The 23824-nt window shown below is 35.3% G+C and overlaps 2 protein-coding genes across 3 annotated transcripts in view; both read right to left on the bottom strand.

Moving 5' to 3' along the window:
* Positions 1–565: 565 nt before the first annotated feature.
* The window catches only part of LOC134843885 (peptidyl-prolyl cis-trans isomerase-like 3), a 116629-nt gene continuing 93370 nt past the window's right edge, over positions 566–23824 (bottom strand). Inside the window, exons 2-3 of the mRNA XM_063860207.1 lie at positions 2187–2523; positions 566–1093 (exon numbers count right to left, since the gene is read on the bottom strand). Of these exons, the coding sequence (XP_063716277.1) occupies positions 870–1093; positions 2187–2463 (501 nt within the window). The 5' untranslated portion in view covers positions 2464–2523 and the 3' untranslated portion in view covers positions 566–869. The remainder of the gene's footprint in view (positions 1094–2186; positions 2524–23824) is intronic.
* LOC134843884 (methylglutaconyl-CoA hydratase, mitochondrial-like) overlaps positions 2601–23824 on the bottom strand; it is a 36967-nt gene continuing 15743 nt past the window's right edge. Inside the window, exons 2-5 of one of the 2 annotated variants that reach the window (XM_063860205.1) lie at positions 18995–19246; positions 17855–18088; positions 12773–13006; positions 2601–2711 (exon numbers count right to left, since the gene is read on the bottom strand). In XM_063860205.1, the coding sequence (XP_063716275.1) occupies positions 2634–2711; positions 12773–13006; positions 17855–18088; positions 18995–19246 (798 nt within the window). In that variant the 3' untranslated portion in view covers positions 2601–2633. The remainder of the gene's footprint in view (positions 2712–12772; positions 13007–17854; positions 18089–18994; positions 19247–23824) is intronic. The other variant, XM_063860206.1, reaches the window with a different exon arrangement.

The raw sequence follows: 23824 nt of genomic DNA, 5'->3' as shown, positions 1-23824 counted from the left end.
AATTTGAGGCATGTTAGTTGGTATTTTTTTTGCCAAATGGACTGAAACTGCAAACGCGTCATAATTGGCTGGCGTCACTTAGCAATTATTCAGACTCATAAATGGCGTGCGTCACTTAAGAAATTTTGCAGATTCCAAGTTTTACTCATTCAGTTTTTCCCAATGGCGTTATCGGTCATACTTTAGCTTGTGTATGCAAAATGCAAGTTCACCTCTTTGTAAAGCTTTAAGAGCTTGGGAAAAAAAACTTCTCGTTTTCGCACCCCGATTCTCTCTATGAATTAACTTGGAAGTATGCCGAGCTAGAAAATTTCGAAAATGTTATTTTATTATTATACTGTTGTATAGAACAAATAGCTTTTACGTGGTTCAATTGATGCATTGAAAAAACATCAACTGAGTTTACTTATTACTAAAAAAAAATGTCGAAGGTCATGAAAAAAAACTGCGAGTTGAACAGTATAACAACACTGAACATACTACAACTGTGAACCCTTTTATTTGCGAGTTAAGTTTTAAAAAAAACAAGAAGTTTTAAGCTAACACACTACGGTTCGCAATCTCGATATTGCAAAAATTGCGGGAATAAGAGCAGATATTAAACGAAAATGCCAGATTCAGTCAATTACGCGTTATCCAGGAAAATCATATAATATTAGCATTAACACAGTTGGATTTACTAGAGACATCTACTTCGAATATACCCCAAATAGCAGCATAGCGGTTTTTTGCAGCAATTCTTATTAGGTTCATTCCTATCTCAGTCAGTAAAGAAGTACTGCACGCTATGCATGACGGAACAGCGACTGCAGAGAACATGCTAGTGTAATCACTATAAGTAACCACTGTCTGCTCACTACTATTCATAGCTAATGCATGTCGGCTATGGGATTGGCGTGTACTGTGACTGAATGTATAAAAACATCGCTGGTAAGTCGGAAGCTTCTCATCTCCTGGTCCACTGGTGGCAGCTTTTCCAGCTCATCCAGCACATCCAGTCCGTGCAAAATGTGGCCAAACACAGTGTACTTTCCGTCAAGCTGGGGCAAACTGCTGTATGTGAAGAAGAACTGGGACTCGTTAGTGTTCGGACCTACAAACAGAGCAACCCAAAAGTTGAAGAAAACGCAATCTCTTTCTTTTTTAGTTCTGGTATGCATTTTAGTGGACACAGACAAACCGTCTCGTGATGTTTAAAATGTCAACAAAACATAACGCATTTTTCTAATATTGGGCTTACAATAAGGAAAATTTACGTCATCTACTTCTACAAAAATCTTCAGTACTGCTGATACCTTCCGAAATCCAGTTAATTGATATTTACAGAACGCTAAATCTATCACTGGATCCGAAGTCTTTAGCTTCAAAATCAATTTAATATCCCTAAGTTATTAGAAAAAGACCGATGTACGACATTTTCTATCAATTCAGTTTTATACAAAATTAGGAAGCGTGCTTTAACAACCAAAACCACGAACCCGGTAGTTACGCGGGATCCACTAGTTTTTAAATCAGTGACACCCGCGTCGCAATAAACAAATTTAACATTGCATTCGAAATTTTCAAATGCTGCATCTAAAACTTGTCCAGTATTTCAAAGAAGATTGAAAAAAAATTGAAAAACAAGAATCAGGAGCCTAGGGTTACTTTTGTCAAAATCCCTTCAAAAAGTATTTATAAAATAAAAGCCCCTGAGTTAACTCATTATTCATCAAATTTCAAAGCTCATGTAAATATACTGCAAGTTGAACACTATAACAACACTAAACCTGCTACAAATGTGAGCCCTTTTATTTGCGAGTTAGCTTAGAAAAAAGGTAAAAAGGTGTCACAGAGGTAGTGCCAATATTTGTGACTTGGGTTAGAAAAAAAGAAGGTTTTCAATAATACACTATGCTGCCGCAAGTGTAATACGCCGACAATTGCTTTGAAACGGAATAATTGCCGTTTGAAAAAATTTCGGTCAGATTCGAGCCCAGGACTTTTGCTGTACCAGGCGTATTCGTTACCTCCACACCAAGGGGGGCGGAGACGCAAAGAAATATGAATTCATTATGAATTGAGTCTAAATTTACCATTTCTAATTTTGAACATTCTGAGACCAAATTTATGTACGTGAAAAAAGTCAGGTCTCCGACTGCAACAAACTTGCTTTAATGGTAATTATTATGAGTATTATTTAAGACCTGAATTTGCCATGGAGAGGATGCCCCTTTTGTTGTGCGTGAGGTTGTCGAAAATCTCGTCAGGGAACTTCCTGCCCCAGATACTGGCACCGCCTTTGCCCGTGTTCGTCCTGTCACCCGTCTGAACTATGAAATTTGGGATGTTCCTGTGGAAAGCGCAGCCGGAAAAGTAACCAGAGGCGCACAGCGCCAAAAAATTTTCACAAGTCTTGGTGGGTCTATCGCAGAACAACTCCACTTTTATGTCTCCGAGGTCTGTGTGCAGAGTCACTGACATCACTCAGCACAGCATAGAGGAGTAAAAAACAAAACTGTAATAGCCAAACAAGACCAATCTGAAACAATTATCTCGCTATCAAACTAGCTGAAAGCAACAGTTTTTCAGTGCATTCACATAAAAAATGAGCCTTGCTTCAATAAAATAAGTTAATTATTGATTGATTTATTCTATTCTCCAATAAAAACGGGGTTCCTTTTCTCTCGAAATGCTTGAAGTCCCTCCAGGCGGTCTTTTGTCGGTATCACCTGTAGGTAAAATCACGAAATCATTTTTGACCAGTCAAATATCAGTTTCTAAACATTTTCTAACAACCGCATCTTAATCTGACACAGATTTTAAACCAATTGACCTCAGATGAAGAAACTATGAGCAAAACCGGATAATAAGTACTCGAGAAGAGGGAATCGGATAACAGCCATTCAAACAGAAGAGAAGTTCGATAACAGTATAAAAAACTTCCGACCTTACTCGCGACGTCTAGATCGCCGTCTGCATACTGGACTAAATTACACCAAATTTTATTAAATTAAACTATCAACCATCTAACTCAAGAAGCTGAGATGAGCTTGTCGACACAGAGATGAAGCTGTGCTTCGCAAACACAAGCGAGAAAACGACGGAAATTAACAGTCAAAATGAAATTATTGCTGTGACTGATTCGAATCTACGATTTGGAGTCGCACACACCTGCATCTTCACCACGTACCCTGAAAGAATTAACACTAGCTACCAATAAAACAGCCACGTACACAAATAAATTGCAAATGCTATGCGGCAAAAATTGCACCAAATATAAAGACTAAACTTAGCAGGTAATAATCTGGAATATAAAAAACTAAAGGCAACAACACTAACTTTGCATGTAATCAACTAGAAAGCTTTAAGTCAAATATGTATAAATTATGCATTTCAAAAAAATTGCGAGATATATTGGGAAATGTCTGAAAAGCTTTCTAGCACTGTGCTGCTGTTTGAAAGAAATATTTTTTTTTCGTCTCAATTGATGAACTAAAAATGCATGAAATGTGATAACTCATTAGTAATCCAATGACAAAGCAGATGATAACAAAAAGTCGTAAAGGTGGCTCCAAAAGGAGCACCAGTATTTTCTACTTAGGTTGGGAAAAGAATACCCTATTTTACTACTGAGTTTAGGTCCGGAGTGGCCTTCTAATAGAGTAATTTCGGATAATGTACACCGTCTATTCGTCTTGTAACCTGGAGTAAGGTATTTGAACGTGCAATGTACAACAGAGTGTATAGCTATCTTGAAGCAAACTCTCTAATTTATATCAAACAGTTTGGTTTCCGAAAAAAAACACAGTACTATTGATGCTATTGCCGAAGTAACAGAGAAATGTCGCTTAGATAAAACTAAATCACCAAAAAGAACAGTTTTTCTTGATTTAAAAAAAGCTTTTGACACACTGAATCACGATATTCTTTTTCATAAGTTAGAAATGTATGGTGTCAGTGGGAAAAATCTACTTTGGTTTAAAAGTCACTTGAAGCACCGCAAACAACTTGTCCAAATTGGTGAAACGCGATCAACGTGGCGAAGTCTTGAATGTGGTGTCCCACAGGGATCCATTTTGGGGCCTCTGTTGTTTCTTATATATAAAAACAACCTTCCAACAGTCTGTAAATTTAGCGAAGTTTTTCTATTTGCCGACGACACAAACGTCACTGAACTGAACTGCTCGGTTGACAGCTTCGATCAAGACTTAGAAGCTATAAATAAATGGTTATTTTTGAATAAATTATCTCTAAATATGGACAAAACGGTACAAGTTAGTGTATCTCTTAACAGTACTTTCAACCAACAATTGTTTATTAATAGCATTCCTTTGAAAATTGAAGGGTCATGCAAATATCTTGGTGTTTATGTAGATGCTAAATTATCATTTAATTCTCACATTAATTTCATACGATCCACGCTTAGAAAACAATGTGGCATTGTTTCGAAAATGCGTCATTATGTTCCCAAAACTGTTATGATTGATTATTATGGCTCTAATATTAAGCCTATTTTGCAATATGGAATATTAGTGTATGGTTGCACTTCCTACACAAACCTTTTACCCCTTTTTTGATCCAAAAAAAATTATTCGAAATTATAAGGAAATACGAAAGCATTCGAAAAGTTTTTAATGATGAAAAGTTTTTAACAGTTCACGAGCTGCATGTATATGAACTCCTCAAATTTGTTTTGCGATCAGTAGCAGGACTTTTTTAAACGAGCTTTTTGTAATTGATAAACCGTCTTATATGACCAGAAGGTCAAATCTTAATCTAATGAAAGTTCCTAATTTCAAAAGCAAATGTCAAAGAGCTTCAATAAGTTACAGAGGAGCTAAGCTCTTTAATATACTTAGACAGAATTCCCTAATTCCAAAATTTTTTGATCAAGTTTCAAATTCAGATATTCAACGCATTGCCCACGAAATTCGGGATTTGTTTATATTAAGCAATGAAGAGCTAATCAAATTGGTTTTTTGTTGACATTTTTTTTGCGGATGCAAGGATAATGCTGGAGGATGACAGATGTGGAGTGCCTGCTTGTTTCAAGTTTTTTTCTAAGTATATTTGTATATGGTTTTCAATGCGTCTTCGGCGTTTTGAAGACCACACTTGGGCTTGTTCGCTGGTTACTGCCGCATGGGCTCAGTTGGATGTCTACTGACCGTTTAGCCCCCAATCAGCTCTGCTGATGTTAGAGAGGCTTCAAGGGATGGGACACAGTTGGTAGAAGCAGTAACCTTGAAGGGAACAAGTTCAAGTTTTGTTTTTGAAACCGAATAGGGGTGCCTACGACTAGCGAGTTTCAGAAATTATGAATGATGAATTTGAACTAGCTTCTTCTTTAATTTGGTTTTATACCGACTACGATTAAACCATCACTTTAAATATTGATACAGAGCGTGGACCTTATGTCATTAATCTGTCTAAACAACGCCTTAAATCTGCTGCTTTATGTTTATTCAAACTTGAGTATTTTTCTTTTCCAATATCTTCTTTTATGTTTTCAGATTTATATATTTTTCCTTGTCTTTGAAGATCACAAATTTGTCCTTCATTTGATAAAACGGGCAGTGATGAGTAACCAAATTGGGTTAACTGTCCCCTCACTGTTTCTGGTGCTTCATATTTAAATTCTGTTTATATGTTAATTTACCATTAACAGTGAGAAAAAAATTCTTTCTTTCTCACGGTATCTTATTTTCGGCCGGATATATTCATGCAATTCTTAGTCTAATATCAATCCTCTTCTTACTCTTATATTTCCTAGTCTCAAAAGCTCTTGTATAAACTCCTATTCTTGCTAGGTTAGAGAAGAGAAAGAGGCGGTTGATTTCTGATCTGTATCATACTTTCTCTGGCTGAAGCTATGAATAGTTTCAGCTTTACAATTTATCATAAATTTTAGTAATGGATCATGATTGGTTAGTCCTAAATGATTTACAGGGATAAATATCAAGGTAAACAATTACTTAAAATTCTTGTTTTGAACTGGTTCCACCCATCAGTGGTTCAGAAAAATTTTTAAGCCTACGTTTTTCTTGTGAAGGATGCATGGAGTGTCTTCTCGATTCTTGGACCAGAGTGTAAATTTATTGTGTCAGTGAAGATCATGTGACAAGATTGATGAAGATTGAGAAACCGTTAATAATCCAAAAAGATCGTATTGAAGTTGCAGATGTGTGTTATTGAAGTGTCAAGTTCGTAGATTAGAACGAGACTACGAGCATTCTCAATAACTCGTTCGTAACGAGTAGCGAGACAAAGGGCTGACGTCTCTGCGTGAAGCGCCAAGTGACAAGTATACGTATGTTTTGAGTTTAGGCATCGAGTTGGCCATTTTCTTTTTCAATTGATACTTTTGCTGCGATATTGGCTCCATACTTTAAATCCTGTGAGGGTTGTGACTGCGGGAAGCAAAACGAAAAGATTTGCCATTGCATAGTCGGAGCGTCGTTGAGTCATCTTTCTTATAATTGCACTTTAAGTGAATCAGTTTTAGTTATGATCTCAATTAATTATTTTCGCAAAAGCATTTTAATTGGTTCGATTATCCAGAGAGCTATTCAAAGTTGTTATCAGTTACTTTCGAAACTTTCCAATTTTTTGATGAAATCTGCAAGAAAGAAGGTAATCTAAAAAATTAAAAAATGGTTTGTAAATAGTCAAAAAAAATAGCAAAAATGAAACTCTAACGTAGAATCAGAATCAGAGAAAAATCCATTACGGAAATTAATTTCGATAATAGGTGCTTGTATTAATAGCTTTGCTAACATGTTGATTACGTTTCTAGTGTGTAATAGTGGCTCAAGACGCTCAAGTACATTTTCTTCAAGTTCTTCTGTTGTGACACTAAAATCCTGGTGAGTATTTTGGATTAGATTATAAAGTTTGTGATTAAATTTCGTGCCGTTTGTTTTCTAACAGTGGGATTTCAACAGGTTGAATGTATTCGTAAGGGATGATAAAGAGGCGGGAGTCTTCAACAGGGAACGTGTTATGAGGGGGCAAAAATGTACATTTGTCGAACGGGATCATAGAAGCGGAGGATGCCGTGCAGGTTAATACTTTTGATACAATGAGTGAAATTTAAGAAATAAGGTGATGTGTACTTTGAGTTTTTAAACAAAGACCGATGGTGTGGCTTAGAAGAAGTTGAGCTTTGTAGGAAGTGTCTTGGTTAAAAGGATAATAATTATGTGTGGGTTAACTTTGTTTTCAACATAAATTCGTGCGATCGAGTTCTTTTGGGTTGATGAAATTTAACTTTTGTTGAAAACTATAAGGGACTAAAATAGGACTGATATACTTTGATGTTATTAAGCGCATGCTCAATGATATGGTCGATTTTTTTATTGTTGCTTGGCAAACCAAAAATATATGCTTTGATGTTATTAAGTGCATGCTCAATGACATGGTCGAAAATTTTTATTATTGCTGTGCAAACCGAAAATTTTTCAATTTTTACGAAGAAATCTTCTGTGAGCTGTGAATTTACTGCAGGGTATGTGTCGCATGGTGAATCTTCCATGTAGCGGATGACATTGTGATCATAGTGTGCGATGGGGAAATGATTGGAATTGCGTGCTACGAAACGATAGTAAAATCTCTTAGTTGTATATTATTAGTGAGTTGGTGAAGTGCTGTTATATAAAATTCGTCGTCTTCAGGTTTACGAAGTGGTACATGGACTGGGTTAGTAAAGCTGTAGAAACAAAACCAAGGTAGTTTGGGAATTAATATGTGTTCGTCTGTATAAGAAACTTCGTGGCGTTGGGGTTCGTGGTCATTATAACAAAATTGTGGGAAAAATGGTATGCTAACAAGTAAAAATTCTCCAGTGTTAGTAAGTCTGGTGTGGTGGCTGCGGAGGAGTCTTGATGCAGAAGGCATAAAGATAAAGATATGGGTGGATTTGTTGGTTATTCTTTTCATTAGTATACCTTGTGCATGGGTGGGAGTGTTGCGAACGGATAATGTTGATGTTTCTGATGGTGAAGCGGAGTGGGTGAGTTGGTGTATTGTAAGTGGTTGATTAGCATTATGAAATTGTTGTTGGCGCTGAAAAAAAATCTAAATCGTGCGCTAGTTGATCATCTGTCATTGGGCTTGGAGTGTCAGGAAGAGTGCTAGAAAGGGGTGAAAGAATCGGGGAAGCGTCGGTATATGAAAATTCTACTCGAAAATGCGGAAAAAGCTGCTGCTCATATGGAAATTCCATAAAATAACCTGTTGAATTCGTATGGTTGATTTCCGATTACAAACTGTGTTAAGCAGGGCGATTGTTCATCTAGGTGGACATTAGATTATAAGCGCTGTTCATGTCATCTGTTGTGTAGTATTGTCCGTTGATTTTTATGAGAATTACTTGTATTGGTTCTATTTAATTTTAAATCATCTATGAGTGAGTTTCAGTAGCTTGCGTCGAGTATCTTTTTTAAAGTTTCTCCTGTTGCTAATAAGTTAACTGGGTTTTTAAATGTGTTTCCCTTTCGTGTTGTTTTTATATTTAAAGGGGGATAATTTCAAATTTCTCAAGTATTCCTATGAGTCTATTTACTATTTACTGTGTATGGGTAATTCACTTGTGTTTGTTTTTTAAATACTGCGTCTGAATTTAGTTGAAGATGTAATGGCAATTGAATTTTTCGAACAACAAACTTTGATGTGGCATATCCATTTGGTATAATTAATAAGAAGTGTGCTAATTGTTCAAACTTTCTTGATTGATTTGAGAATGTTGAAATTAAACTTAGCGAAAAAATTCTGCTATGTCGGGTATTTAATAAAATTTGTAATTTGGTTTCAACTAATTTCATGTTGCATCGACTAATTTCATGTAAATATTATGGTATTGGTATTTCATTTCTCATTGTCTCTGGTTGCCAACATTGAGAAGACATGGGTATTGTGTTTTTATATTATAATTTGGTGGTAAAGAATTTGTGATTGATTTTTTGTGGGTCAAAAATCAATCACAAGCATGGTTCAAAAACATCTGGTTAAAAATATCATCTGGTTCATCAATATTATTCCATTGGTATTTTCGTTGATTAGAATTATGTTGTTGTTGTTACAGTTTTTTTCTTTGGAAATAACCTTCATCTTCGAAGAAATGGGGTTGATTTCCTTTAGTGAATTGTCTATTGGATGGATAAAATTTTTCTGTTGGGTAGTTGTCAGTGTGATCTATTTGAGTGTTCCGTTTGTCATGGAAGCTAACTGATAGTGAATTTAAAAATTTTGTGGGGTTGTTGATTATAGTTCTGTTCCAGAGATTGTGATTGCTTTGTTCGAACTGAGTGTGCTATGTGATGACGGATATTTTTGTTTGCAAAAAAAATATAAATATGGTTCGCAAAACAGTTTCCATTTTTGATTTTTATTCCACCGAAGGAGTGTTTTTTAGTATTTGGTCTGTGTGTCTGATAATCCGTTTGTAAGTATTTAGGTAAAACAGTTGGTTTAATTGTTGATTGCAATGTTGTTTGTGGGAACGGGATGCAATTCTTATTTTGTAATGTTGTGATTGCTGGGTGAATAGGTGAGATCTTTTAATGTGTTGTTACTGGTAGTGTTGTAACTATTCCTTCATGAGTAAAATGCGATGGGGTTTGAAAATCTCGGTTTAGCGTTGTTGTTGTTGTTCCATTCGGGTTTCTCGTTTATTCATGAAAGTTGTGTTTATACTAATGATAGCTGTTCTATAGTAAAATAGTGTATTGTAGTTTGATGGTGTTGTGTCAGTTGATAAAGAGATTACCCTGAAATAAACCTTGTTTAGCGAAATTTTTTGAACAGTTCTGAGCTTAGTTCTATATTATTCTACAACATCATTTGGTAAAATAATAATCAAATCATGGTACCATTCAGGGTCCCAGAGAGTCTGTTTAATCTGCGAAAATCTTCGACGGTGAGTAGGAAACTCTTTTCTAGATTGTTCAATATTATTATTTGAGAAACTTCAATATCAGAGAGTTTTTCGCGAATGGCATTTAAAAATTTTGAGAATATGTTTGTTTTGAAAATTATTGTGGTGGGTATACAAAAATGTTTCATCTGTATCTATAAAGCAGACATAACTATAAATGATTGGGAAATCATAATTTGTAAATATTGAGTCTACTCGTTGTGAGTTTTGATGGTGTAAATTTTTGAAATATTCGTCAAAACTTTTGAGACACTTGAGTTCTATATTATCTGTTTGTATTCTGTGTGACGGTGTTTTATTATTTAAATCTGGTGATAGAATTTCATTGGTGAATATACCATATTGTGAGGTGATATTACACATGCTTGGTAGATAAGGTCTAGTATTGGCCTTTTTAATTTAACTTCTGGAAATTCTTGTCGGCATGGTATATTGCCTTTTCGAAATAAGCTTATAATGAGGTTATTACAAAATTGTGCCACTCCGGGTGATGGGTCACTGTCGGGATGTATGACAAACAGTAGGATAGAGTCATCCTCGAAATTTTCGCGAATTGAACCAATTTTCATGGTATATCACTGCTAATGTGAATCCAAGTGTATGTTTGTACTGGTTTTCTGTTATAATTCTTTTTTATTGTGCTTAATTTTATTGATGACGCTGTTAGTGCTTCTGAATCAGAAAAAAAACCAGTGTTCAATTAATTGTTTGTTTTGATTGCTTATTTGATCTTGGAGCTTTTCGAGATTTTGTATAAATGTAATATCATATTCTGAAATTGCGTTTCGTTTTCTAGAAAAAAAGATGTTTTTTTTTGTTTGGAAATAATAGTTTTTGTTTGGAAATAATTCTTATGATGGTTTTTTCGATCTGATATAGCCTATTTTTTGTTTGCGTGGTGTCATGACAAGATCGTTTCTGGGTCGGGTCTCGAAATAAACAATTGTCTAGACCTACTGTTAGTTTGTTGGCTTAACTATCTTTTGACATAAGTGTTAGAATGTTTGATGCGAAATCCAGGTGTTAACTGCCTATTTCCTTTTTTGTTAGTTCTTACTTTTTTTGTGAGGTTATCCTCTACCCTCTGGTCGTTTTTTCGTGGCAAGACAGGTTGGGGAGAGAGTACATGAAAAAGGATGATTCACTGCTTTCAAACGAATGCGGTGTTTTCTACAGTTAAGTAGTCTTAACCTTACTTAAATGGGGTTCGATCTGAGATCGAGTGTTGGAGAACACTAAATCAATTGACAATGTTCAGGTATAATTAGAACACACGTAGATCGCTAGAAAATATTTTGGAGCTTACTGTATCTTAAAGTTTTCATAAGCCTGGGTCAAATAGGAGGTGAGGTTCAAATGAAGGATGAATAACCGAAGTTCTTCCTTGCTGAGCTTCAAATAAATAGTGAGTTTTTGCAAAAAATCTTCAATTAGTCCTGGGTCGTTTAGAAAGTTTGGAGAGTGAATCGACATTTTAGGTCGTTAGACACTTATACTAAAGGATGACGTTGAATTTCATGAGTTAACAGATCCGAGGGAAGCCTTGATGATCTAGATTTAAGAAAGAATTAAGTTAAAAAGATTTCAGTTATAGATTTTAGATTATAGATCCAAGGAGAAGCCTTGCCGATCTAGTTTTTGATTTGAAAAATAAAGTTTAAGTTTTAAAGTGAAGGAGAGACCTTGGTGATTTCAATTGATATAAAATTTTAAATAATTAAGAATTAAAGAGAGATCTTGATGCTCTTGATTTTGATCATGTTAGTAGTTACATTTATGATTGTTTTAGGTAACGAAATACAAGAAACGATGATGATCCTCGAGAAGCAAGGAAGTATCACCTAACTCAAATCAAATAATTTTTATACTATTTTTTTGTATTTTTGTAGTTTTTCATGAATTCATGAATTTTAAATGAAATTTTTCAAAAAATTCAGTAAAGACTTCAAGTTTTAAAGTATATCGAGTTTCTTTGTCGACGTCTTGTTGTTTAAAAACAGTATTAGTTATTGCAAGTTATTCAACATATCGCTTATTAAATCAAATTTACGGCACCATTTAATGCAGTTCGTATAATAGTTAAAAAGATTTTAGTGCACATTTAATCTTCAAATTTTGTCGTCGTCGTCGTCTGCTTTTTCGCTTTGCGATGCACGTTTTTGTTTTGTCGTCTTTTGTTGTGATTCAGTTAGGTCTTCAGTATCAGCTCGGCTTGATTAGACTTATTGGGAACTGGGAAATAAGCTAATTCTATTATCGATTCGTTTTGACTTGTTTTTTTTTCTATAACTAAGTTAGTATTATATCTGCTCGAGACTTGTTGGTCAAACCATATGAATTTAGGTCCGGGTGGCTTTCTCATAGAGTAATTTCGGATACGGTACACCATCTGTTCGTCACGCTGTCCGTTTTTCGGCCGGAAAGATTCGTGCAACTTCTTAGTCTAATACCAATCCTAATCTTACTCTTATATTTCCTAGTCTCAGTAGATCTTGGATAAACTCGTATTATTGCGAGGTTAGAGGAGAGAAAGAGGCAGTTGATTTCTAATATATATCATACTTTCTCTGGCTGAAGCTATGAATAGTTTCAGCTTTACAATTTAACATGAGTTTTAGTAATGGATCATGATTGGTTAGTTGTAAATATTTTACAATGATAAATCTGAAGGTATAAAATAAATACTTTAAATACTCGTTTTGGACTAGTTCAACTACGCTCGCTAAATTTCAATTGTGTATATTGATAATGATTATTTAATTATCAAGTAGAAAAGCCTAAACTAGTATCAGAAGCGTTCTGGAGAAAAAATAGACCCGTAAAGACCTGAAAGAGAAAGGAACAAGAAAGAATCACCTGAGCATAATACTCCTGTTCTATCTTCATCCCTTGCTCTATGGGGCCTTGGGCTGACTGGTTGATTGCACGCTTGGCCATCCGCAGTGCAACAGGTCCCCTCAGCCCCATCTGCTGAGAGAGGGAAAGTGCAGTGGCATCTACTTGGTCACTGTCAACCACGTAATCCACCAGACCCATCTCCTTAGCCTCCGTTGCAGTTACAATTCGTCCAGTGAATATGAGCTCCTTAGCCTATCAGTGAACAAAAACGAACAAAGCAGTCACCAAACTGTCGTCTGTGAACTGTTGTATTTTTCTTCTGATTCAAACAGGAAGTTAAACTTCTAACGCATAAGCGAAGCAACATCAAGCGAAAAAAGGCCAAAAGGGAGCAGATGATGCAGGAAAAGAGAGCATATGTTGCAGCCCAAGGCAACAGACAAAAAGCCTCTTGAAATAAGCCTTTTAACAATAACATGACTGTACCACGAGCCTCTTTGTACCGATAGCTAGTGATATACATAAATACTCACCAATAAAGCGTTTAAAACCCATGCTATTGCACTGTCAATGCTTAAAGGCTATGCAGCAAAATGCCATCAATTATGAGAACTATATTCAGCGAGAAGCGTTCGATAGTGGACTCGTAATTAAATAAACCTTTGCTGGTGTAAAAGAGCGAGACAATTCAGCACGACATCTCATCAATCACGGACGGCATGTATTGAAAAATGCTTCACATAAATCATCCAAAATTACGTGAGCCTATGTGTGAAAAATAGAGGGCAAGAACACAAAAACATTTAAAAGCAAATATGACGCCTTCGAAAAATTATGATTTTGGTAAGATTCGACATTTGAGGTAAAAAACGAGCTTTGATTCCATCGCTCTGGAATTTAAGCCCATTTAGGCGACATTGACGATGAATAAACACCAACCAGAAAAACAATTAGTCTATATTATGAAAAAAAAACATCTAGAAGCACCAAGGTACTTTGCTGAATTAAATCATTGTTTTTCAAAAACAAATATATGATGTTTCTAATATAAATTCTAATCAAAATGAATTCTATTGCGATAAATAACTTAAAGCTTTACAAAAGACGTGAGAATAGGCTGATACATGAGAGGATGAAACTAGCTATATTGTGCTAACTTTTGTCAGTCCGACTACTCTGGGCAGAGTTTGGGTGCCTCCACCGCCGGGAATGATTTTGAAGAAATGAGGTTGATTTCCTTTAGTGAATTGTCTATTGGATGGATAGTGTTTTTTCTGTTGGGTAGTTTTCAGTGTGATCTATTTGAGTGTTCCGTTTGTCATGGAAGCTAACTGATAGTGAATTTAAACTTTTGTGGGGTTGTTGATTATAGTTCTGTTCCAGAGATTGTGATTGCTTTGTTTGAACTGAGTGTGCTATGTGATGACTGATATTTTTGTTTGCAAAAAAATTATAGGTATGGTTCGCAAAATAGTTTCCATTTTTGATTTTTATTCTACCGAAAGAGTGTTTTTTAGTTATTGGTCTGTGTGTCTGATAATCCGTTTGTAAGTATTTAGGTAAAACAGTTGGTTTAATTGTTGGTTGCAATGTTGTTTGTGGGAACGGGATGCTATTCTTATTATGTAAGGTTGTGATTGCTGGGTGAATAGGTGAGATCTTTTATTGTGTTGTTGCTGGTATTGTTATAACTATTTCTTCATGAGTAAAAGGCGATGGGGTTTGAAAATCTCGGTTTAGCGTTGTTGTTGTTCCATTAGGGTTTTCTCGTGTATTCATGAAAGTTGTGTTTATACTAATGATAGCTGTTCTATAGTAAAATATTATATTTTAGTTTGATGGTGTTGTATCAGTTGATAAAGAGGTTACCCTTAAATAAACCTTGTTTAGCGAAATTTTTTGAACAGTTCTGAGCTTAGTTCTATATTATTCTACAATATCATTTGGTATAATAATAATAATCAAATCATGGTACCATTCAGGGTCCCAGAGAGTCTATTTAATCTGCGAAAATCTTCGACGGTGAGTACGAAACTCTTTTCTAGATTGTTCAATATTATTATTTGAGAAACTTCAATATCAGAGAGTTTTTCGCGAATGGCATTTAAAAATTTTGAGAATGTGTTTGTTTTAAAAATAATTGTGGTGGGGATACAAAAATGTTTCATCTGTTCTATAAAGCAGACATAACTATAAATGATTGGAAAAACATGATTTGTAATTATTGAGTCTACTCGTTGTGAGTTTTGATGGTGTAAATTTTTGAAATATTCTTCAAAACTTTTGAGACACTTGAGTTCTATATTGTCTGTTTGTATTCTGTGTGGCGGTGTTTTATCATTTAAATCTGGTGATAGAATTTCATTGGTGAATATACAAATTGTGAGGTGATTTTACACATGATTGGTAGATAATGGTCTAGTATTGGCCTTTTTAATTTAACTTCTGGAAATTGTTGTCGGCAAGGTCTATTGCCTTTTCGAAATAAACTTATAATGAGGTTATTACAAAATTGTGCCACTACGGGTGATGGGTCACTGTTTTTTTTTTATTTGCCCCCGGCCTGCTCAGTGCAGGACCAACCGTGGGGGAGGGGGAGATGTTATCCATTTTGCCGCAGCCGGTCCCACCTTGAGGAGGCGGATGACACTGGGACCCCTCCAGCCGTGACCGAAGCGGGATTCGAACGCATGACCCTCGTGTTAAGAGGGATGTGCCTAACCCACTTGACCACGACTGCTCACATCGGTCACTGTCGGGATGTATGACGAACAGTAGGATAGAGTCATCCTCAAAATTATCGCGAATTGAACCATTTTTCATGTGATATCACTGCTAATGTGACTCCAAGTGTATGTTTGTACTGGTTTTCTGTTATAATTATTTTTTATTCTGTGCTCAATTTTATTGATGACGCTGTTAGTGCTTCTGAATCAGAAAAAAATCAGTGTTCAATTAATTGTTTGTTTTGATTGCTTATTTGATCTTGGAGGTTTTCGAGAAATTTGTATAAATGTAATATCATATTCTGAAATTGCGTTTCGTTTTCTAGAAAAAAAGTTATTTTAAGATTTGTTTTTTTTGTTTGGAAATAATAGTTTTCTTATGATGGTTTTTTCGATCTGATATAGCCTATTTTTTGTTTGCGTGGTGTCATGACAAGATCGTTTCTGGGTCGGGTCTTGAAATAAACAATTGTCTAGAACTACTGTTTGTTTGTTGGCTTAACTATCTTTTGACATAAGTGTTAGAATGTTTGATGCGAAATCCAGGTGTTAACTGCATATTTCCTTTTTTGTTAGTTCTTACTTTTTTTGTGAGGTTATCCTCTAACCTCTGGTGGTTTTTTCGTGGCAAGACAGGTTGGGGAGAGAGTACATGAAAAAGGATGATTCACTGCTTTCAAACGTATGCGGCTTTTTCTACAGTTAAGTAGTCTTAACCTTACTTAAATGGGGTTCGATCTGAGATCGAGTGTTGGAGAGCACTAAATCAATTGACAATGTTCAGGTATAATAAGAACACACATAAATCGCTCGAAAATATTTTAGAGCTTACTATATCTTAGAGTTTTCATAAGCCTGGGTCAAATAAGAGGTGAGGTTCAAATGAAGGATGAATAACCGAAGTTCTTCCTTGCTGAGCTTCAAAGAAATCGTGAGTTTTTGCAAAAAATCTTCAATTAGTCCTGGTTCGTTAAGAAAGTTTGGAGAGTGAATCGACATTTTAGGTCGTTAGACACTTAAACTAAAAGATGACGTTGAATTTCATGAGTTAACAGATCCGAGGGAAGCCTTGATGATCTAGATTTAAGAAAGAATTAAGTTAAAAGGATTTTAGTTATAGATTTTAGACTATAGATCCAAGGAGAAGCCTTGCCGATCTAGTTTTTGATTTGAAAAATAAAATTTAAGTTTTAAAGTGAAGGAGAAACCTTGGTGATTTATTTTAACTAATTAAGAATTATTAAAGGTCCAAGAGAGATCTTGATGCTCTTGATTTTGATCATGTTAGTATTTACATTTATGATTGTTTTAGGCAAAGAAAAACAAGAAACGATGATGATCCTCGAGAAGCAAGGAAGTATCACCTAACTCAAATCAAATAATTTTTATACTATTTTTTTGTATTTTTGTAGTTTTTCATGAATTCATGAATTTTAAATGAAATTTTTCAAAAAATTCAATAAAGACTTCAAGTTTTAAGGTATATCGAGTTTTTTTCGACGTCTTGTTGTTTAAACAGTATTAGTTATTGCAAATTATTCAACATATCGCTTATTAAATCAAATTTACGGCACCATTTAATGCAGTTCATATAATAGTTAAAAAGATTTTAGTGCACATTTAGTCTTCAAACTCTGTCGTCGTCATCGTCGTCTACTTTTTCGCTTTGCGATGCACTTTTTTGTTTTATCGTCTTTTGTTGTGATTCAGTTTGGTCTTCAGTATCAGCTCGGCTTGATTAGACTTATTGGGAACTGGGAAATAAGCTAATTCTATTATCGATTCAATTTGACTTGTTTTTTTTTAACTAAGTTAGTGTTAGATCTGCTCGAGACTGGTTGGTCAAACCACATGAATTTAGGTCCGGGTGGCTTTCTCATAGAGTAATTTCGGATACGGTGCACCATCTGTTCGTCACGCTGTCCGTTTTTCGGCCGGATAGATTCGTGCAACTTCTTAGTCTAATACCAATCCTAATCTTACTCTTATATTTCCTAGTCTCAGTAGATCTTGGATAAACTCGTATTATTGCGAGGTTAGAGGAGAGAAAGAGGCAGTTGATTTCTAATATGTATCATACTTTCTCTGGCTGAAGCTATGAATAGTTTCAGCTTTACAATTTAACATGAGTTTTAGTAATGGATCATGATTGGTTAGTTGTAAATATTTTACAATGATAAATATGAAGGTATAAAATAAATACTTTAAATACTCGTTTTGGACTAGTTCAACTACGCTCGCTAAATTTCGATTGTGTATATTGATAATGATTATTTAATTATCAAGTAGAAAAGCCTAAACTAGTATCAGAAGGGTTCTGGAGAAAAAATAGACCCGTAAAGACCTGAAAGAGAAGGGAACAAGAAAGAAATACCTGAGCATAACACTCCTGTTCTATCTTCATCCCTTGCTCTATGGGGCCTTGGGCTGACTGGTTGATTGCACGCTTGGCCATCCGCAGTGCAACAGGTCCCCTCAGCCCCATCTGCTGAGAGAGGGAAAGTGCAGTGGCATCTACTTGGTCACTGTCAACCACGTAATCCACCAGACCCATCTCCTTAGCCTCCGTTCCAGTTACAATTCGTCCAGTGAATATGAGCTCCTTAGCCTATCAGTGAACAAAAACGAACAAAGCAGTCACCAAACTGTCGTCTGTGAACTGTTGTATTTTTCTTCTGATTCAAACAGGAAGTTAAACTTCTAACGCATAAGCGAAGCAACATCAAGCGAAAAAAGGCCAAAAGGGAGCATATGATGCAGGAAAAAGGAGCATATGTTGCAGCCCAAGGCAACAGACAAAAAGCCTCTTTAAATAAGCCATTTAAAGATAACATGACTGTACCACGAGCCTCTTTGTACCGATAGCTAGTGATATACATAAATACTCACCAATAAAGCGGTTAAAACCCATGCTATTGCACTGTCAATGCGAAAAGGCTATGCAGCAAAATGCCATCAATTATGAGAACTATATTCAGCGAGAAGCGTTCGATAGTGGACTCGTAATTAAATAAGCCTTTGCTGGTGTAAAAGAGCAAGACAATTCAGCACGACATCTCATCAATCACGGACGGCATGTATTGAAATAGGCTCCAAATAAATCATCCAAAATTACGTGAGCCTATGTGTGAAAAATAGAGGGCAAGAACACAAAAACATATAAAAGCAAATATGACGCCTTCGAAAAATTATGATTTTGGTAAGATTCGACATTTGAGGTAAAAAACGAGCTTTGATTCCATCGCTCTGGAATTTGAGCCCATTTAGGCGACATTGACGATGAATAAACACCAACCAGAAAGACAATTAGTCTATATTATGAAAAAAAAAACATCTAGAAGCACCAAGGTACTTTGCTGAATTAAATCATTGATTTTCAAAAACAAATATATGATGTTTCTAATATAAATTCTAATCAAAATGAATTCTATTGCGATCAATAACTTGAAGCTTTACAAAAGACGTGAGAAATGGCTGATAGATGAGAGGATGAAACTAGCTGAATTGTGCTAACTTTAGTCAGTCCGACTACTCTGGGCAGAGTTTGGGTGCCTCCACCGCCGGGAATGATTCCGAGTTTGGTCTCTACCAGCCCAAGTTTAGACTGGATAGATGCCACTCTGAGGTCGCAGCACAGTCCCAATTCCAGACCCCCTCCCAGGGCCACTCCATCTATAGCTGCCAGAGTGGGCACGGGGAAGTGGTAGAGCAGCAAAAGGAGGGCTCTGATTTTGGCAACAAACACGGCCACCGGAAACAACCACACCTGTATAGCTTTACTTAAAATAAACGCAAAGTTAGAGCAACAGACAATCAAAAAACAAGAGATGTCAGCAGAAAGAGCTCTAAAATTCACAAAAACACAAATTTAGCATGTACTAATTTGGGAAGTTAAAATATGAAGGCAACCAAACCATTGAAGCCGAATAAACTTTTTAAACAAAAAATGAAAGAAATTGAAAAAGAAATTCGCTCCTGATCGGAATCGGAACCAGTAACTTTGTGGTTCCAAGCATACTTGTTGTTATTTTTACGCTAAGCGGTCAGCAAAGTCTCCTGAAAATAGCAATGATAGCTATCAAAAATGATGTATTGTCAGAAAATGTATTGCAAATACTTTCATCGCGTATCAAAGAAAATAGAAAAAATAATTGTGACAACTTTTCTAACAATGCAATCACATTCGATCTAGTGGTTTTCTGGAAAAGACTGAAAGCAGCCACTATACCTGTCCGAAACTTTCGCTTCTTTACAAATTCATCTGAAGGTTACACAAACAAAAATTGAAAACTAAAAAAGTTCTGTTGCATCTCTGATTTTTTTTCTTTATCAGCGGAACTGACAATACTCTCAGATTATTTGTTGCAAGAAAACGCAGAAAAACAGGTCGATAGATATTTTTGAATTCTTGCAAAAAAGGTTGATACATGAACGAAGCTGCTTAGATTTGAGGCGAGAAACATAATAAAAAAGAACTATACTGGAAGTTGACGAAAACAACCGAACGGGAATCGAACTATACAAAAACACTTAGGGCAACAAAATTAGGGCATCGAAATATGCCCTAACAGGGTCGAGAAGCCGGAACAAGATAAAGAACTGTACAAAAATAGAACTTTTTTAAAAAACAATATCAGATTGCCATATTGAAAAAAAAAATCACCATAAAGGTCTTCAAATTTCAAAATTATTTTATGACTGATACTTTCTATTTCTTCATTAAACATACCCAGTTTGAGAAAACTGATTCGTTTCTTTACGCTACAAATTGGAAGACACTCACAAACTGGAAGTCATTCGCTTTTTTTGTGCCATTTGCACTTTCATTATTGCATACTGAAACTGAACAGAGTTTAGATACGGGGTGGCCATCTCATAAGAGTAATTTCGGATAAAGTACACCGTCTGTTCATCACGCTATCTTATTTTCGACCGAACAGAATCGTGCAACTTCTTAGTCTAACACCAAACCAAATCTTACTCTTTAATTTCCTAGTCTCAATTATTCTAGAAAAAATATATATTGATATTTTTGCGAGGTTAGAGGAGAGAAGGAAGCAACTGATTACAATCTGTATTATAATTTCTTTGGCTGAAACTATGAATAGTTTTAGCTTTACAATTTAAATAGGTTTTAGTAATGAATCATCACTGGTTATTTATAATTATTTTCGAAGCTACATAATAAATATTTGTTCCAGACTTTATATCCTATCAGGACTGAGACTGCGTCAAGCAAAACCAATAGATTTGCCATTCCATAGTCTGAAAGTCGTCGAAATTTTTAATACCTTTTGCTGCTCGTTTCTTTTGCGCTTTACATTTTATATATCTGCTCTTTAGTGGTTTTCAGTTTTAGTTATGACCCTATTAGTTATTTTCGCAAAAAACTTTCATTGACTTTTTATTTTGAAATTTGCTCACCCTGGAGCCACTTTAAGGAAAAAATAAAATAGTCGGTTCAAAGCACATGATCAAGATGTCCTTCGAACGGCTGGTGGGTTAAGCCAGTTGGGGTATACTTGTGAGTGTCTCTTTGACTGGAGTCTTTTCTTAATGATAACCATTTCTTTCTTTTGTGTCAGGTGTTTTGTCTATTGTTTCTGTGGTTGTCCTCTTCTGAGAAACAGTGTCTTTGATTAGTGTTGAATTGGAATTTGGCATAATAAATTTGGAATAAAATGTTGATTTGAGTTTCAAAAGAAAATTTCATCCAGTTTATTCTGGTTGAAGTAAAGTGGTTATCCTTATTCCAACTGGGTTAAAGGAAACTTTGAAACGCGTGAAAGCTTTTCAAAAAAACTGTTATCAGTTCGTTTGAGAAATTCGAATTCTTTTATTCACTTGAAATGTCATGCGAAATTTGTTCAACAATGAAACAGTGTGCGCGGAAGTGGGCATTTTTAAGGGGCGAGTTCGAGATTTTACAAAACTTAAGAATGAAAAAGGTTAATTTTATCTTTATTTTTTTTTTTCATTTATCAATTCATTACATTGTATGAAAATTTTGATTACATTAGAATAAATACTATTTAACTTCTTAGTTAAAAATTTTAATATACATTTAGAATTTACTGGAGTCGGTTAGCAATTTTTATTGAAAACAAAAAACTGAGTGCACTTAAAGCTTTGCTGACATGTTGATTACGTTTTTACAGCGTAGAAGTGGCAAAAAAAGCTCAAATACCCTAATGATCTTGAGTTCTTTTGGGACAACTGTAAAATCGTGGTGATTATAATATATATAGTTGAATTCGTGCCGTGGATGTTTTCTTATAGTGGGATTTCAACAGGTTTAGTGTATTCACGTGAGATGATGGGGCGGGAGTCTTCACTAGGAAATGTTTTAGTGAGAAGGCAAAATATTTACATCTTTCTGACGGGATGGTAGTTGCGGACGATGCACTGCAGGTTAGTAGTTTTGCTGAAATATGTGATGTTAAAAAATACGGTGACGTGGTTATAAACATGTATCAGTGGTGTGGGTTGCGAGAACGTAATTTTTGTAGAAAGTGCTTTTCGATGAAAGGATAAATTTGTCTGTGGGTTAGTTTCGTTTGCAACATTAGTTAGTGGGAGCAGTCAATATCACGTTCTTGAGGTGTGAGAAAACTTAATGATAGTTGAAAACTTTCGAGGAGACTTAAGTGTATGTATAAATAATCTTTGGTGTTTTTAGTGCAAGCTCGATGACATGATAAAATTTTTTGTTAGTTATGTGCAAATCGATAACAAATCGGTTTTTAAGAATTTTTTTCTGTGAGTTGTGAGTTTACTGCAGGGTCGGTGTCGTATGGTGCAAGTTCCATACAAGGAATGACAGTATGGTCAAAGTGTGCAATGGCGAACTGGCTGGAATTGCTTGCGATGAAACGTCTGAGGACTTGTCTTCAGCCAATGTTGGTAAAATATTTTAGTTAAAGGGTATAAGTGAGCTGGTGAATCGCTGTTATATATCATTCTGATTTCCGAAATGGTTCATTGAGTGAATTAGTGAAGTTATAAACACAGAACCAAGTGATTGTGGTGATAAGTGTGTATTCGTCGACATAAGAATGTCGTAGGCTTGGTAATTTTTGGTTACCGTAACAAAATTGAGAAAATGTGATGTTAATAAGTAAAAGTTCGTACGTATTAGTATGCCTAAGATGATTGCTGCGGAGGAGTCTGAATGTGAAGGGGCTATTGTTAAAGTATCTGGGTGGGTTTTTGGATAATTCCTTATCATTAGTTTACACTGGACACCGTTGGGAGTGTTGCGAATAGATGATAAGGATGTTTTTGAAGGTGAAGCGGAGTATGTTAATTGATATGGGTGAAATGATTGGGATAGCGTCGGTATTTGAACTGGAGTTGAATGAAAGGGTGACTACTGGTATTGAGGGAGTAAAATATGCTTGTGAAGAATTAGTAATGGGGCTTGGTTCGTAGTCGTGATGTTTTCTGCGAGATTTTCTAAATACTCTTGTGTTTTAAAATTTGTTTGGATTGAGTCATCGGAGTGCATGTGTGATGAGTTGAGTGACGAAATGGAAAAAATGGAATAGAATACCGGAAGAAAAAAGGAGAGAAGTTCATTGATGAAAGTGACAGAGGTCTGGTGTTGGAAATTTGAAGGGTACGAAAAGGTACGATTTCGCAGCCCATTGTGGACTAAAACTATTATCGTTAAGTAATCGTGTGTGGTTTTTCTATTATTTATCCATCTGTTTCAATCGAATGGGGCGGTTGATAAGCAATATGAGAGATTTGGATTTGTTGTGGTTAGTTGTTTTGATGAAGTCGTGATTGAAGTGAAAAGTTTGTACTAAAATTAGCATGTGGAATGATTTGCAATTGATTTTGATTGGGTAAACTGTGCGAGTAAAGCGGTGCTAGAGGTGTTATAAGTGTGTTGTTTTGTGGCTCGTCATATGAGTTTGGAATTAATGACATTTTTTTTATTATATTCGTTGATTTCTAGCGGTGCTATAGGTGTTATAAGTGTGTTGTTTTGTGGCTCGTCATATGAGTTTGGAAATAATGACATTTTTTTATTATATTCGTTGATTTATATGGTTGAATTATATTTATTTTATTGAAAAATTATTAAAATTTTTGTCTTCTGATGTGATATTGAATATCGGATTTTGAATCAATTCTTATTGATTGTAAATCAATGTTGGAATTTCTGGCTATTGTGCGTATGCCTTCTGGAGAAAATTTCTTTAGTGGTTGCTTCAGTATAGGGTATGATTTGAAGACATCAAATTTGAAGGATGATTTTTGTATTTTGTGTTCTTATAGCTTTTGTTTGTTCTGACGTATTTGAGTTTTCGGAAGAGTTTTTATTGTTGATAACTGG

The sequence above is a fragment of the Symsagittifera roscoffensis genome, chromosome 4 (assembly GCF_963678635.1).
Source record: "Symsagittifera roscoffensis chromosome 4, txSymRosc1.1, whole genome shotgun sequence".
NCBI lineage: Eukaryota > Metazoa > Xenacoelomorpha > Acoela > Convolutidae > Symsagittifera > Symsagittifera roscoffensis.
Note: the sequence above shows the minus strand (reverse complement) of the source record. Positions and strands in the feature narration are given on the sequence as shown.